The 17,493-nt window shown below is 42.8% G+C and overlaps 1 protein-coding gene across 1 annotated transcript; it reads left to right on the top strand.

The window, feature by feature from the left end:
- The first annotated feature begins 235 nt into the window (after nucleotides 1–235).
- Nucleotides 236–4,016, top strand: RPL6 (ribosomal protein L6). Its single transcript, XM_010299239.2, has 6 exons — nucleotides 236–1,207; nucleotides 1,298–1,396; nucleotides 1,865–2,008; nucleotides 2,799–2,847; nucleotides 3,198–3,382; nucleotides 3,820–4,016. The coding sequence occupies exons 1-6, from the start codon at nucleotides 956–958 to the stop codon at nucleotides 3,970–3,972; spliced, it is 882 nt and encodes a 293-aa protein (XP_010297541.1). The 5' UTR covers nucleotides 236–955; the 3' UTR covers nucleotides 3,973–4,016.
- The last annotated feature ends 13,477 nt before the right edge of the window (nucleotides 4,017–17,493 follow it).

Consider the following 17,493-nt stretch of genomic DNA (forward strand, 5'->3'; position numbering starts at 1 on the left):
GGTCAGGCAGTGGCAGGACCGCGAGCCCCGCTCCCGGAGCCGCTGGTCACCCCAGAGCCCCCTCCGGGCGGGATGCCGGTGCCCGGTGTGCCCTCCCCGGGTGACCCGGGACTGCCGCGGGCCGCGCTGGACCCGCCCGGACTACAAATCCCAGCGTGCTCCGCGGCCGGCGCGGTGACGTCAGACGCCGCGCTCTCTTTAGGCCACTCGTACCCGGATGTAGGTCCCTTTCCCTCCCCGGAAGGTAAGAATGGCGGAGCGGCGGCGGGCAGGGCCGGCACCCGGCGGGCTTCATCCGCCGCCATCTGCCCTCGGGTGGCGGTACTGGGCTCACGGGCCCGGCCCGGTGCCCTCGGGGAGATGGCGATGAGGCCCGGGGGGCCGTATGGGAGCGGGCTGGGAGCGGGAGGTTAAACCGTCTCCGGCCAGGCCAGGCCAGGCCGCGGCTGACTGCGGGGGCCGGGCCGCGCCCTGACCCGCCGTGCCGGGGCCTCCCGGTTCGCTCCGGCGCCCAGCTGAGAAGCGGGAGCTGGACTCGGCCGGGTCCGGAGCGAGAGGCCTCCGCAGGGCTGAGCGGTAGCCCGGGGAGGGCCGGCGTAGCCCCGCGGTGTGGCAGAGCCCAGCAGCTCCAGCGGGACCGGGGGCGGCTGCGGCCTCGGCGTCTGTTCGCGTTTGCTTGGGCTTCCCGGTGAGGAGGGCTGGGATGCGTTCGGTGACCTTCTGCGTTCGGTGACCTTCTGACTAGCGTGGAGGAGCGTTTTGTGCGATGGCCGGGCGTGCAGCACACAGAATGGCTTTTTGCTGCAGTGCCTTCGCTTGCCACGGCTGTAAGAGGTGGCTCACGACTACTGGAACGATGTAAAGATCAACTTCTGATTCTTTTGTTTCTGCAATTTAGACACTTATTTGCAGGCTTTGTAATAAGTTATAGTTCCTGTTTTATGTGGATTCACAGATGGCGGGTGAGAAGGCGGCCGGTGAGAAAAAGCCAGGCGAGAAGAAGCCAGGCAAGAAAAAGCCGAGCGAGAAGAAGCCGGCTGAGCAGAAGACAAGCCAGAAAGAAGTAGGTGAGAAGAAAAAGAAGGTTAAGAAGCATCATGCCAGCCGTAACCCTGTCCTGGCCCGGGGCATCGGGAGGTATTCCCGGTCAGCCATGTATGCCAGAAAAGCACTGTACAAGCGCAAGTACACTGCTCCAGAAACAAAGGTAGGACAGGAACTCCTGTGCTTAACTAATCGCGCTTTTTGCGGTGACTCGGTTTGGAAATGTCATGTTTTCACTTTTCTTTGCCTACAGATAGAAAAGAAAAAGAAAGAAAAGCCACGTGCAACCATCACCAAGCCAGTTGGTGGAGATAAGAATGGAGGCAGCCGTGTGGTTAAAATCCGCAAAATGGTACGAAAAAGAGCTTGGGCACTGGCAGTTTAAGGCTGTTACGCGTAACGTTTGTCTAGATTACGTGTCTCTTGGCTGGGGTGACGTAGCAGCTGGGCCTGTGCCGTGCTTCACTGAACGCTTGTCTCCTTGAGGTGCGGGCCCAGCGATTGTCGTTCTCGGGGAGGTGCCGGTAATTTAGAGAACGGTTAGGGGGCAAAAGTGGGTTCTTCTCTGCTCTTTGCGTTGCTGGGCTGAACTGGAAGCGTCCTCAGAAATACAGAGCAGTCTCAACTTTTGCTGTTGCATAATTATACAGAAAGTACTCTGTGTGTTCCTGAAGTGCCAGTTGCAGCAGAAGAAAAGTGTTTTGGAAAGGTCTTCTTCAGGGAAATGGTGTCTCCTACGAAAGGAGGAATCTAAACTATAGTGAAAGCTTTCTGTCTCCTGGAATACAGGGTGGTAAACATTTTTCTCCCCTCTTCTTAGCCCAGATACTATCCCACCGAAGATGTTCCTCGCAAGCTTTTGAGTCACGGCAAAAAGCCCTTTTGCCAGCACAAGAGGCGGCTGCGGGCTTCCATTACCCCAGGCACTGTTCTGATCCTTCTGACCGGTCGTCACAGAGGCAAGGTAATCGGGGACGACTTCTCTCGCCGCGGCTCCACAGCGTTTGTGCGCTGAAACCCTTTTGAGTGAGCAGGGGTACCCTGAACTGAGGCAGCCGAGCCACGAGATGTGAATCTGCAAATTTGCTTTTCTGCGAATTCTGTCTGGGTGCTTTCTCTTGCCCTGCCTTTAGGGGAAGCGGTCTTTGAACTGATGCTCTTCTACGCAGAGCTGGAAGTAAACTGGGCTAGTCGCTTAGACAAAATAGCACTTGGTTATTATCTTAAGCTGTGTTCTTTGTCTTAATGATGTTTACTAACAGGTCTTAACTGACATCCTTTATTTTCTTGAATTCTTTTTCAAGAATTCTGTTCAGGGAAGGAAAATTTCACCAGAAAGAATAAAATGCACCTGGGCGACAGCTCTGACCATGTGATATGTCATGGTGCCCTCCTGGGGTTTATCTAGTTCTTGCCTTTAACTTGCACAAAGAATTGTGGTGACAGGGCGGCTGTCTTGCCAGAATAGGCAAAGATTAAAAGACACACTAATTGGCTTTGCTCAGCCTGGAGTGATGAAGCACGTGGAGAGTCACGGTCTCTAGTAGACGTGGTACCTCTGGCAAAGCCGCACCCAGGAGCATCGGGAGCTTGGCTGGGGTGGTGGTTACGTCTCGAGTCGCACAGTCGTGCCCGGATGCTTTGCCGATGCTCGTACTGTAGTACAGGCCGAGTGTGGGTGCGCTCCCTGTTCGGTTGCAGTAGGTCAGAACGCTGGGACCTGAGAACTAACGTCACATCTCGTCTCTTTTCAGCGCGTCGTCTTCTTGAAGCAGCTTGCGACTGGCCTTTTGCTTGTTACAGGTAACTTAAGCGTGATGATTTTTGTTTTGTGGGTTTGGAGGGGGGTTTAAGTTCAGGCTTGTCACTGGGGTCACTAGTGTTACAGATCTGCATGCAGATAGTTTGGCGCATCACGTGTTCATGTAACTGTGGAATCATGTTCATGGCGTTCCAGGGAGGTGATTAAGCTTCAGGACCTGACTACCTGGAAGAGATCAGGAAACACTTTTGTAGAGGCTGCAGGGAAGGGCTGCTTTGTTTGTTCGGATTTTAGCTGTAGGCGTCTACACTACAAAAATTCAACTTAAAAGCGGTGGTTGTTGCCAGGAAAGCTAACCTTGTTCTCTCTTCTGTCTTTCCTCTCCCTTTAGGACCCTTGGTTATCAATCGTGTCCCTCTGCGTAGGGCTCATCAGAAATTTGTTATTGCTACATCTACAAAGGTCGATATCTCTGGAGTGAAAATCCCCAAGCATCTCACTGATGCGTACTTTAAGAAGAAGAGGCTGCGTAAGCCTAAGCACCAGGAAGGCGAGATCTTTGACACTGAAAAAGAAGTAAGGAACACGATTGTTCGCTCTTTCTCAATGCCCTTGTTACTTTTTTAAGTGGTCCTCAATGAAGTGAGCTAATGCCATTAAAATAAATTAACGCAGCAGCATTGAGATAGACCCCGTTTAAATTTGGGGATTCTTTTCTGCTTCTACCTTAGCAGAACAGTAGCAAGGATTATTCCAATTAAATGTCTTTTTTGACCAAGAAACACCTTTACCGTTTGATACTGCCAAGAGCATGCTGCTGGCTCTGGTATCTGCAACGTAAGCCAAACGGTGCTGCGGTTCTCTCTGCCACCTCCGGTCTCCTACCTTTCCCATATTTAGAACAAATGGAGAAAAGATGCCAGAACTCGGGGTTTGCCCTGAATTTTCTCAGCTCCGTAGAAGAGTCCAAAGTCACTCTGCAGGATTTTAACGTTATTCTTTTTACTTTCTAGAAATACGAGATAACGGAGCAACGCAAGTCAGACCAGAAGGCAGTGGATTCACAGATTCTTGCACAAATCAAGAAGGTGCCTCAGCTCCGTGGGTACCTGCGTTCTACGTTCTGTCTCTCAAATGGAGTCTATCCTCACAAATTGGTGTTCTAACTGTTCTGAAAGCACCACATTAAATTTGAAGGGAAAAAAAAAAATCAAGGATTTCTGGTGTCTTCATTGCAATCCATAATAGAACGTGTTGCACAAATCTTGCAATGCACGTTAGTTAAAGGATAGGGAAACTGCTTGTGGCATGAAAGTCGGAGGGACTGTACGTAGATTAGTAGAATTTTGAGTGTGTAAGGGTTTGGGGGTTTGTTTAGTTGGGGATTTTTGAGTTTGGGTTTGTTTGGGGTTTTTTCCTATTTAGTATAACCAGAAAGGAATTAGCAAGTGAATTTCAACTTTCTTAGTTATGAATGAGTTGGGGGGAACACATTTCCTTTCGGGAGAGAGGATCTAGATACTGGATTGACTACCCATCAGGACACATTCCAGAATAAACATCCAGCCCAGTGTCTGCACTGTTGTGTTGCTTTGCACCCTTACTGCTGAAACCAATGCTTTGAGTTTCTTTTGTGAAGAACCAGGTCTTAGCAATGAACCATGCTAGGTAACTCATTAGCATTTTAAAGCTTGTGTATAGCTTTCTTGAGATGGTATTTCTGACTAACAGCTTTGATCCATCAATCACCACATAAACCTCAGCAAATATAGCAACTTTTTAGAGGCATTTCAGGAGCTATGCCTTGCATTTTGAAGTGCAAACACTGGGAATACTCGAGTTTTGCAGGGTATCATCATCCCAGGACCCATAACAAAATTTGGAATGTGTGTCCCTTCCCAAATCTTCCCCCCCCGCCCCCCCCCCGCCCTGTTCTTTGTTTATCCATGTGGGCTGTATGGCTTTTAGTTGGGAGGAAGAATACCTGCTTAGATCAAAAAGCAAAAGCATGATTCTTAATTCTGTAGGCTCAGAAATGAGTTAAAAAGCAGAAACTGTTTCTATGAAAGGCAAGTATTTTTCTATCCTGGGAGACTTCCAGAGTCTGAACAATTTTTCCTATCTCAAAAACTGCCAGAAAGTTTGTTGAAAAAGTTGGTCCTGTCTGTTTTCTTTCTCTGTTGAGGTCAGTTACCAGATATCTGGAAGAGGATGCTTGGGTAGTAATAGCTCTGCTCTTACAGAAACCGAGGATGTACATATTAACAGATCTGGCACGCTTGAGCTCTTTCTTAGCCAGACACAGGCAGGAAACGAGGCTTATGTAACTGCACCATCTGTCTTCCTATTAATTCTTCGCTGAAAGTAGCCAATGGGGTCAAACTTGACGGGGAGTAGAGATTTCATCAAATTCATATAAGCTTCATGAAAAGGGAGTAATGCGACCCTCGCCGAGGCTGAAGCCTGCAGTGTGTCCTTTAATGGAGAAATTTGGCTTCGAGTGCTCCGGAGCCAATGAAAAACACCTGCAGAATACCTGGCTCGGTGGATTCTTGCACTAAGGGACTATGGTCATCTTCACAGCTGATGTTGGTTGGTGTCAGAGTATGGAAGTATATAGTGCTGGTTGCTCTTCCACCATCTTCCTCTTGATAATTAACATACTAAATATTAGTGTGGTTCAGCAGAGGGAGCCATTGAGCAAGCTTTGTCCAAATGCAGAACTCCTGGCCTGCCGGCTGGGTGCATGTCTCCTTGCTCCATGCTGTGTTCTGCCCTGTGGTGCTCCGGGAAGATGTTCTTTATTTTTCAGTGTCATTGGAACTTTGTCTGTGATGAATTACATCTTCTGTGGTATGTGGTTTGGTGGATAATGGGAATAGTGAGAGGTTTCTTAAGTTGATGTGAGATTTTTACTGCAGTGGTGGGACTGGCCTGTGTACATAAATCAGCTCTAAAGAGATACAGAAGCGTTGCATGTGTCTTGCTGCTATCACTAAGTTTACTGATATGACCAAAGAAAGATCTGAACCTAATATGCTTAGAAAGCCGAGTTAAAGGAAAAAAAAATTATGTGGGATCCCTTAAATGGGAAAAGTCCAAAACCAGCAAGTAGACTTCTTGACCAAAATAGTTTGTAGCAGCACATGGCATCGCAAAGTCTGCAAACCGGGATTCAGTCACAGTTGCCATCTAAGAGAACACGTAAGAGGTACTAGTGCATCGGCCATTCCTTCCGCCTCTGGGAGTGGGGAAGGTGTAGTAACAAAACAGCCCTATGGGCTAGTCTGAGATAAATAGGCATTTAGGTACAATGGTATTTTCTATAATTGTTGATCTCCCTGACGCATTCCTCATTTGTGTATCAGAAGACAAGAAATGATACCTGGAACCATAACCTTGTGTACTGAATGGGGAGGCTTTGTCTCCGTGCGCTGTCAGGAAGTGATGTGGTCACACAGCGCAGGTGTCTCAATAGATCCTGGTGTGGAGACACAGTCTCGCGTGCTGCCACTGCCTCCCTTGCCCCAGTCCTGTTGCGTGTCTGACTAGGTGGTGACCAACAACACAGCCTGCAAGGTGGGGAGAGAGGGAGGAACGAACATTTCCCTGCTGGTTTAGAGCCCTGAACTGAGTCACGCTGGGAGCAGATGAGTGTTGGTGTCGGCACAAAGGGGTGTGGGAGCAGGCCTGCTTCTGGAGGCGCTAGCTGTTAAGTCAAATTTTAACATCAAATTGTGCCTTCACAGTACCAAGCAGCTCCTGCTTTGCTGCAGAAAATGGAGACAGCAAAAGCCTCATCTTTCATAAGGAAAGGCAGCCGGTGGACAGCTGTGATTTGTCTCTCTCTCAACCTCTAAAATATTTTCCTTGAGTTCTGTGAAAACTGGCTTGTTTCTGAAATGCTCTGGTGTGGGGGATGGAAAAGAAGAAAAACAAGGACTGTACAAATGACAAACACAGAAACAAAGTGAATATTCAGAAGGATTTTTCAATCTAGATGATACTGTCCACTACCTGAAAAATACTTCCACCACATAAAAGAGCTTTTGTGTGTATTCTCGCTGTCCCACAGCTTTTCTCATTCTGAGCATGTAAACAGTTCTGCAGTCCTGGCTAGCTGAGTCATTGCTTTGCACTGAGCATCCCCCACAGAAGAAGCTAGAGACATCCAAAGCCTCAGTCGCCCAATCAAAAGTGCTGGAGATGTGCAGGTCCAAAAATAGTGACAGACTCAACCACAGCAGCACTTCATTAGCATCAAATGTGCTCTTTGCTTCAGCTGCCTAATAAAGTGATATGTAATTATAATAAAGCATCCTTTTGAGAGGAAAGATAGAGGGATGTTGGCTTTCTCAGGGAATTGGTAATAAGATGCAATACCTTATTATCTATGGGCACCTATTTTTACCTATTAGCGGCCTCTGTGAAATGACCTGGTGGATTCAGTCTGGTCCAGAGAGGCTGTGTCCCAACTGCCGTGTTGGCCAGCGGTCTCAGGGAGGCAGACACTAGCTTTGCTCTGGCACTAGGAGCCTTAGGACAAACTGAGGTTTATTTGCAAGACAAAATACCTTCCGGTGTCAGTTTTGAGGAGAACATTACCTTTGGCATTTCAGGTGGGACGCACTTGGGTTTAACTTTAATTAAGAAAAGATGCTACAGCCAGAATGTGAAAGTGCTTTTGCAGGACTGCCACACATACCACTTTGGCCAGGTGTTGAGGAAAATATGCCAGATGTACAGATGTCTGGACATCAGCTACTCAGTTTATCTATGCTATAGGATGCCTATAGGATGTGCCTTGTCACACAGGGGCAGCTGAACCTTTTTCCACCAGCATATTTCCACCTGATCCCTGCCCTTCTCCTCATAGTTCGCAGAACTGTTGCCACTGGTATACGCAGCCCCACTTCTGCAAAATGTCATTCTGGATCTCCCCACAAGCTCAGTAAAGAATAAATAGAATTTGGGGACAGTTTCTTTGTCTTCACCAGGTGGAAGAAGCTCTGCTTTAGCCTCACAGATAATGTAGGCAAGATCAGCTGAGAAACCATTCAGAGAGAAGAGCTGGCCTAGGCAGCCTTCCTCTAGCCAGTGCAAGGTAACTCCTTCCACTCTTCTCCAAATGCTGATTCCCATCGCATTTTAAATGATTCAAGCATTAGAAACCCCATCCAAATGGATTTTCTTCTTTCAGTACATTGTTTCTTGTCTTTCAGTGAAGAGGGCTTCCTGGTCTCTCCTTATTAAAATCAACTGTTTTTTAAGATCAGAACTATTTTTTACAGTTTTCCAACCAGCACTTAAAACTCCAGGCAAGCAATCACCCTGCTCGGTTTGAAACTGGACAGCAGAGTTCTGCCCCGGCCCTGGCTCACTGTGAAGCCTGTGTTACTAAGGTCTCTTAAAGTTCCATCAGGATAAGAGATCACACCATTTTCCTGTGCTGCCTAGGGGATTATGCAGCATACCAATCTACAAATACCAGTGGCTCCTGTGATTTTATCAGCTATCACTCCATCACAAGATGGACACATGGACAGCTTAGTCTAACAGATCTAGGACTATATAAAAGTCATGTAAACTCCATTACACTTTCTTCTGTCATTATTGTCCTGAAGTAGCAGGTCACATAAATGACACGATCATATGGGTACAGGATTAAGAGTTCCTGCTCCTATTCTGGTTTGGAGGCAGCATCTGAAGTTCCCAGTGACTTGTGTGGGATGTGAGGATGCAGGAAAAGGGGAACTATTTACCTGTTAATTGGATGTCTCCAGTTCTCCCACATTACAGTCTGCACTAGGCACTTGACAACTCATTATTTAAGCAATTAGAGCAATTAAATCCATATTTTTATAAGGATTTTATTCATAATAGTTCTTGCTGGGTTTTTTCCTCATTGTTCAGGAAGCCACTAATTGAACAAAGCGAGCCAGTCCCACTGGCTGTAGTCAACATTCACACTGAGTCACGCGGGAGGGTTGGTCTGTGATGGCTGTATGGGGACTTGAACATGCTTGCCAATAAGCAACCATCACATTTCTCACTTTAGTTGCTTTTTCATAGTTTGTTTGTTGTGGTTTTTTTAAGATCAGGCAAGTTTTTGACCCTCTCAGATATGAAGAGTCAAAAAACATTTTTATCAGCCGACTGCCTTTTTTGGCTCATTTTATCCTGTTTTTTTCCCCATTATTTCAATGTTTATCTTTCTCAGTGGAAATGACTTTACATGATAGACTGTACACACAGCCAGCAACTTCCATGACCTAGCCATGGTTCACACTATACCAGACATAAATACTTATTAGTAGTAATAATGATAATGAGAGAGGAAGCATAGTAGTAAAAATATTACTTGAGATTAAATAAATTATTTTTTTTTCCTCAGCTCTATTGATCTTCTGTGTGATCCTGAGCAAGTAACAATTTCAGTGAGGTCAGTGTTCACATACCTGCAGAACAGCAGTAATACTTCCTCATATCAGGTCTCAAGAAGTGTTTTAAACTTCGGCAGACATACAATTTATAACAATGCGCTAAGGTACATAAAAGAATAAAAAGTCTATGCTTGGATGACGCTGAGGAGGGAACCTGATCTGTTATTCTAATCTTCCCCTTCTGAGATCATATCAACATTTAATACTAAAAAATAAGAACATTGTGTGGTGTTGAAGACTGGCACAGGTGGCATGAGGAATAAATGTTTTCATATTCCTATTTATCAGCTGTAATGTCATTTTTTGCAGAACTGAGTCCATTACATTTGTACGGGACAGTACAGCTAGAAGATTTGGTCTCTGGTGACATTCTGTGTTTCTGCATTTTGCCCAATTAGCAGTTCCTAGCACTTTGCCTGCAGAATTTTTTTAATGATCATAATAAACAACTTTCAGACTTCACATACACTGAGCACACGGGCCTTGTGATACCCAGCAGAGGTAAAAACTGCCATTATAACACCGAGAAACTGTACACAAAGGTAAAATTATTTATTCGGTCCATTGGAGCAAGTCAGCGGGATGTAGAGAACGATACCAAATAGCACTAGGAAAGGCTTTAAACCTCATGAAGAAAATAGGAGACTAAACCAGAAGCAATTATATCTTCATCTATTTTGTCAGTCTGACTTGATCTAGAGATTTTTCACTCGCTTGACAGATGCACTTAGAATGTAATTGTTTTTAAAATTAAGGCTTTCAGATATCACCATGTGCTACACATGGTATCCTATCGTTCAAAATGCCCATTTTCACATGAGGAAATAAAATACAAAGATAAAATGTACAAAACCAGTCCTAGGCGGCAAGCTAATGTCCTTCATAGACAAGGGAGGAAAGTTATTTTTCAGAACAAAGAAATATGAAGGCCCTAAAAAGAATGATGCACCCTCAAAATGTTTCACTGGAGATGTTCAGGTAAAATCGGTATTCAAATTACTGGTGTGAAGGTCCTGCTAAGCTGAAATGAAGATCTGTTTCATGGAATTTCATAGAAATTGGTGAGTAACCATAACTGTTCCTTAAAATAAGCACAAAAAATAAACAAATGCCCCTCTAGAATCAGAGAACCGAAACAACAGCAACTATTACTCAAGTGACAGGCACATGGCAAAGCTTCTGTACATCACACATTATCCGCATGGCTTCCCTCTGGACTGACACAGAAAGTACAAAAAGGGCATTTGAAATCTGGAGCTTTGTGTTTGTGTGAGAGGAAAAAACCAAACAAGCACATACTAGGGACACAGAGGGAGAAAAAGGAAAACTGCATTTTGAGACTGCTGATGCAAGAGAACTCTTTTTTTTTTTTTTTCATTTTTTTTCTTCAAAATACTGGTTTTGGTCAAAGCCCTGTGCACAAAAATCTGGTGTTTACTTAATCAAACACTCTAGGAAAGACTTTTTCATGGTCTATAAATAAACAGGACTTTATCAAGGCAATGGGTAGCATCATCAAGTAACTGTCTTCTAACACAGGCAACCCATTAATCTCCAAACTGGGTAACAGCTTGAATCAAAAAAAATGAAAATAATACAAATAACATCACAAATTATGTGGCTTGGGCTTACTTGAAATAACAGCCGATTTCACAAGTACCTGAGAAGGATGTCCCAGCGTGAGCCAGTCAGTGCAGCTGTCTCCCGGGGATTTATAAGAATACTCATTACAATTTCTATCATTCTTCCCATCCTGTCACCCCAAGCTGCAACTTTTCATGTTATTCAATTGCCATCGCACTGGGCCTGGTAAGACCGGATAATCAATCCTAAGAAATGGCTTTTTTATGTGTTTGTCATGCATAATCAACAGCCATATGACAACAATCTGGAGGAATGGAGGAATGAGCACGATACACGTAATATAGTCACTATATTGCATGTGAAAGGCTGGGCTGACGCTATTTGTGAACCAATAACCTAATGAGGGCAGTGATGCTGGTAGAGTCCTCCAAATGGTCAGTTGGCTTTGGATGACTGACAGATAGCGCTGGTCTCAGTTCTTCCATTGATTGATTGCTCATGCAGTTATTTTAGTTGAAGGGCAATTAACTGTACTTCATGGTTTATCTGTAGGCTGCTTGTGATGTTGTTCTTTTTAAAGAAACACTGCTATATTGTTAAGCATAAAGCCAAAGGTTTATAAAACAATTCCAGAAAACACTGACTTTTACCTGTCAAGACCAGGATTTTATTAGCACTTGACATTTCACTGCAGCGTTCACAAACTCAACTCTACAATATTACAAATGAAGAAACTGTCCTACCTGTAGCAGCATGAAAAGATTTCCAACATCCTGGCTTCATCTGGAGGCCAGTCCATCACGAGTCTGTGGAATGATGAATTACTTGGCCTTTACTGGTTTATGCCATCTGGCTGTAAGGAACAGAGGGACAAAACAGGTGAGTCATAGTGAGCACAGGAAGATTGCACCTCTCACAGCGACATCCCTTCAGTAACAAAACCACAGTAGACATCTATATCCTTTTTTGTTATGTCTCCCTCACATTTATATCACATAAAGTTGCTCACCCACTGTGACTTTATTGTATAATCGTTCTTACTCTTCCTTTAAAAGTAGATTATTGGCTGGAAATTATAGCAAATAAATACTGGAAAGAATAGGAGAAATGCCTCAAGAAAGAAAAGAAGGGGACATAGGCACTAAGGGAAGAGCACCTTTGCGGATGTGGGCACTTAAAGCTGCAAAACACCACCACACAGGGAGCAAAATTGTTCTCCCCGGAGGAAAAGGGATTCCAATTTGCGCTGCATGGCTTCAGTTCTCAACTAGCGGCTTTCAGTTTTAAGTTTGTTTTGAATGCCTGTCACCATTGAAGAGAAAATCAGTACAGACTATAGCATCTTCTCAGGCCAGGGATTCACTGACCTGGCTTCCTTTTCTTAGGAAAAAGGGTAGTTAGTGCTGCAATGCTTGTGAAAACCTGCTAATTAAGACTTCACGGGTTCTTGGAACTGATTTGTGAATTTCAAGTAAAAGAAAAAGATAATAAAAGTTCAAAAGCCACTTAATTTAAAATTCTCATTTAAAACCCTGCTTTGACTCTTTCTGTTGGTGTTCTGTTGTTTCAGACTCTCTAGTTACTGTTATCTCTTTCATAACAACCTTGCAGTTACCCTTAAAGATGTGCTTATGAAAAGCAAGTCATGTTTGGATGAATAACATGGAATGAGTTGTGGGTTTTATTCCCAATATTGCTAACTTGGCATGGGTGGGGTGACTGAATAGATTTTTTTTTTTTTTTGTCAGAATCAGCATACCTTTTTCTACAACTTCCATTTTTTGGAATGGGTAAAACTGGTCTTTACCCAGCCAGTAGCTTTTTGTAGTAAACAGCTGCCTCAGGCCTTTCATTCTGAATGACATCTACGTAACATGGCTGATGGAAGCAAGCTGGCAAAATTCTGCTTCTGCCATCTTTGAGTAATTCCTCCATCATCCCCTCCATCACTACTTCTCTCTGTGGACAAGCTATTACATGACATTCCCAAAGCTGCTCTGGGGTTTTTTTGTATTTTTCTTTTCTGCAGGTCCTTCTGCTTTCTCCCTGCTGTGGGTATGGAAATTACTTTGAACAGAATACAGAAAATACCCAATGGCATACAGAAACCATCTAATTCTGCACCATGAGATCAGCTAAGCCCCCATCAGACCCAACAAATAACTTGCCTCGTGCACTGCCAAAGCTCTCCATTAACAGAGACCCCACAACCTCAGAAGGCAATCCAGTCTCCCGCTGAACGCGCCATACCACTGGGCAATGTTTCCTGATGTCTGCCACGTATCTCCCCAGTGGCAGTTTAAGCCCATGACTTTGTGTCCTGTCAACAGCAGCTTACACCTTCTCTCTCTGCTTCAGCCTTTCACACATTCCTTACCATGTCTCCTCTCTGCCTTCTCTTCTCAAGACTGAACATACCAAATCCTTCAAGCTATCTTCATAGGCTGTGTTATCAAGACACCTGATTGCTCTCATCAAGACTTTCCCCAGCCCATCCATGGGCTTCTTGAAACACGGTGATCAATTCCAAATGCAGCTATCCAGGTGGTGCTTCGTGTTTAGATTTTAAGCAGTTCTGTTCTGTGTCTGTAAAACAGCACAGTAGGATTTTGTTTTTGAATGAAGCTTACAGCTACTAAAGAATTATAGATACTAAGGAAAAAAAAACAACTAGTGTAGACAAATTCTTGCCAGTCATAGTAATCCCTGCCTTCCACCCACTTACCTATTCATACATTTCATTTTACTGTATTTATTATATGTATTTTAAACTCTCAATGTCAAAATATTCCTAACCTTACCACATGATGGATTTAGACTGAGATATATGAATGAAATTAAACTAGCCTAATATTTATAAATTTTCCTAGATAGTTTGACTTTCTGGTACTCTAAAAAACTTATGATTTATTTTACTCCTAAAGTGTTTCCTGTAACAAATCAAGACTTTTATCAACAAGAAATGAAACAGCTACGGTGCACTCATTTGAATTTTTTTATCAGTTCTGCTTTGTCACAGAGGAAAAGCATCCTTATTTGTAAAGAGTAGCTCCTGAATTGGAACAGTTTGAAATCTAGTTGGGGTAGGCTGATTATTACTGTAGCAGAAAAATCTGAAGCCTGATGAAAATATTTAGACACAAGACAGCCAGATATTATGGGATATTCATGTAAGAAATATAAGTTACAGAATACCCATAGTAGTTACTTCCTGTGTTTCTTGACTTCACCTCTACAGTTCACGGGAAATATATCTTTCTACTGGCATACAATAGGTATGAGCACACTGGCGTACCTATCCATTCTTCTGACTTTCCATTTACTTCCAATTACCAGTTCAGTTCAGTGAGGCATTGTTGACAATGTTAAAGTTAAAAGTAAAAAAAAAAAAAAAAAAAAAGGCAGAACTGTCTATTGTCTGTCAGAATTAGGGAAATTCAGATTGGGTAGATACCTTCACAAGTCGACACAATCCTCCCCATACTCACAGCTTTGTGCCAGTGCAGACCATCCATCACAAGGTGAGAATGAAAGAAAAATGCTGTACTGGGAAGCTTCTCCCAGGAATTTTTATTTATGGTTCTGATGGGATGACTGGGATGTAAAAAGGTACTAGAATATATGTAATATAATTAAAAAATCTCCTCTATTACCATTAATTATATAAATAAGGATAAATAAATCATAAATAAAATGTAAGCTCCCATAGATGTTACAACGATATTTTTCTGCAACACTATACAGACTGTCCTTAAGCCAGTTTTAATGATATTTAAGATTTTAAGAAAATGTACAGCTGGTAGAAAATTTGCACTAATTGAAATCAATTGATCCTGTAAATAAGTTATATTTAACAAAACTTCATTTAAAAAATGAAGTGCAATGTTAAAACAGATTTTTGGAGTTTTCATTTCAATATTAATTTTAGTCAGCATAAAAATTACAAAGAAAGTATATGAAGTAAAAATAAACTAAACTGACATAACATATGGATCAAATAAAAATCTTACATAATATAAAGTAAAATTGAAATAAAACCAGAAATAAGTTAGTTGTTGTGAAATGTACTTTCTTCCCTGAAATATTACATTGCAAATGTCAAAACTTCAGCTTTTTATTCTGATTGGGATTAAACATCTTGATAAATATTCTGTAAAATTCTGCCCAGTTCTCAGACAAGTTTGATACAATGTCTGTGTAGGGCCATCCCGATGGGGAGAGAGAACTCATTTCTCCTAGGGGTATAAGTTTTGTAAACTACAGATCTTGTTCATTACAGCTCTTCTTCAATATCAAGTAACAAGAACTTATCCTCCCCACCCGCAGCATGAAGTTTGCCAGCTAGTTAACCAGCTGGCTAGTTAACCAGGGGCAGATTTCCCAGAGCAGAGTGTTGGTTGCCCTGCCACAGGGAGCTCTTTCCCTCCCCAGCACTGGCAAGGACAAGGTATGATGCTTCAGCTGCAGCTGCTGTCCCCATGCTTCACGTTTCCATCGGGCTTTGGTGATGGGAACATCCTCGTCCTCCCCCGGGAAGTCTGATGGCAGGTTTGACAACATGCTTCAATCAACACTGAATGAACATTTCAGGGAGTCTAATGAATCAGACACAAACCTCAGCAGATCACCGCACCCATCTCCTGGAGGAGTTAACATCCTGTTTGCCTGTTCGTGCGCAGGGGCCCCACACTGGGACAGCAGCATGATCCAGAGGTTAATGCGTCTAATTTTCTGCACGATGTACTGAGGATGACTTTACATTGTAATTCCTCTTAGAAGACAAGTGTGAAGTGTTCATACTATTTAATGTAAAGGTGGAAAATATATTTAGTTTAAAGATGAGAGGGCTTTAGCATGTTTAACTGACCAGTTCTCATTTTTTAACTATCAATCAGAGATTTAAAATTATGATACAGGGCTGTGACTTCCAGTGGAACTTAAACTAATTTTACTAAAATTAAGGCTGAGGTCTTTTAACACAAAATAACAAAAAACCCCAGACATTTAGATGTCTGCTTTGGAACAAAGGACATCTTTGAGTAACAAGGCGATGCTCCTAGAAGAAAAAACAAAAGTCTGTATGTTCTGTGTCAGTAACAGGAATTCTTTCTTGTTATCAATGAATAACAAACACAGAGATTGCAGGATTAGTATTTCAACCAATTTACTTGGGAAATTACAGAAAATTATTGAAATACAAATGTAGAAACAGAATCTCAAACTATTTTTTGATAGTCTAATAGAAAACCAGCTTATGACACTTTTTCTTTCCAAGACTTTTAAATAAAACTTTATGTAAAATATGGGGTAAATAAGAAACTACAGATAGTTCTGATGAAAGATATATTTTGTATTTGTGTCTAAGTATCAGCCCCACCTCTATGCTGACCACTTTCAACATCACAATAGCATTGCCAAGCAGTTCTCCTCTCTTACAAGAGGATCTTGCAGCATACGTTGATCCAAAAAACTACCTGTTTTGTAACTCATTCTCCAGAACTAATTTTAAAATCCTCAGGTCTCAGCCAAGCTATTAGGGATTTTGTCAATTTAACATTACAAACACTGAGAAACACTTTATAAAGTGGACTTTGTAATAATTTGTATGAATTATATAAATCCACCTTGTTACATTTCTATTTTTATAATATTGAGCAGAATATTGTAGCAGACTTTTTTTCATTTTTTTCCTCATTTCACTGCACCAGTTTTCAGGGAGGTTGAATTTTAAAACAGTACCGAACAGCTGTATTTAAAACCTACCTATTTTTGGATATTAGTAATGAGTCTTCTGAGACATTAGAGATTCAGAAATTCAGGACAACTACTAAGGGATCTCTTCAGCTCCCAACCACTCTTCCTCACTGACGGGCAGTATTTAAATACTTCCCTCCATATGAGGCTACTTGCGTTAAATTCTTGAATAAGAAAATGAGAGATGAGATTACCAAGAGTAATGCTAAATGCCAGCTCTCTTTGTTTCTGTATGTGAAATACCACAAACAGAATTTAAGTGTAAGTTGTTATTTCATTTACAAGCCCAGTATGAGTCAACAATATCATACAGCTGCAGAGAAAGCCAAGACGATACTAAGACACTTAACAGGAGTATGGCATAGAAGACACAGGAATCTGTCCAAACCATTTCACACTGGTAAGGCTTCATCTAAAGTACCAGCAGGTCAAGAGAGATGTGGACAAGTTGGAGGAAATCCCAAAGAGCAGAAGAATGATCAGAATTCTACAGTACATGGCCTACAGTGAAAGTTTGAAAGGACAGGGATCATTTAGTGCAGAGACGGTGGAGAGGAATTGTGGTCACAGCCTTCACACGTGAAAAAGACTGCACATAAGAGGAAGGAAATAAACTGGTCTCTGTGTCTACAGCAGCTGTTCTCTGTGCCTACAAAAGCTGAAAAAAATGAAAAGGCTTAAATTACAGTAACGCGAGTTCAATTAAGCATTAGGGAACTCCCTAACTGTATGACAATTCAACAATGGAAGAGATTGCAGGTGGAGTCTCCATCACTCTAGATGAGACAAGTATGTGTCACAAGTTACAGCTTGGGTCACAACGCTGGATTAGATTGCCTCTAAGAAAACATTCCAGCATTTTTATTACGATTCTATAATTTACATTTGTTTCGTGTCCAATTTAAC

Source organism: Balearica regulorum, chromosome 17, assembly GCF_011004875.1.
Source record: "Balearica regulorum gibbericeps isolate bBalReg1 chromosome 17, bBalReg1.pri, whole genome shotgun sequence".
Classification (NCBI taxonomy): domain Eukaryota; kingdom Metazoa; phylum Chordata; class Aves; order Gruiformes; family Gruidae; genus Balearica; species Balearica regulorum.

Excerpts from the sequence above, each read along its gene's own strand:
- RPL6 (XM_010299239.2), top strand. The coding sequence starts at position 956 with ATGGCGGGTGAGAAGGCGGCCGGTGAGAAAAAGCCAGGCGAGAAGAAG. Across the intron at positions 2,009-2,798 it reads CCGGTCGTCACAGAGGCAAG|CGCGTCGTCTTCTTGAAGCA; the intron begins GTAATCGGGGAC and ends GTCTCTTTTCAG. Across the intron at positions 3,383-3,819 it reads TCTTTGACACTGAAAAAGAA|AAATACGAGATAACGGAGCA; the intron begins GTAAGGAACACG and ends TTTACTTTCTAG.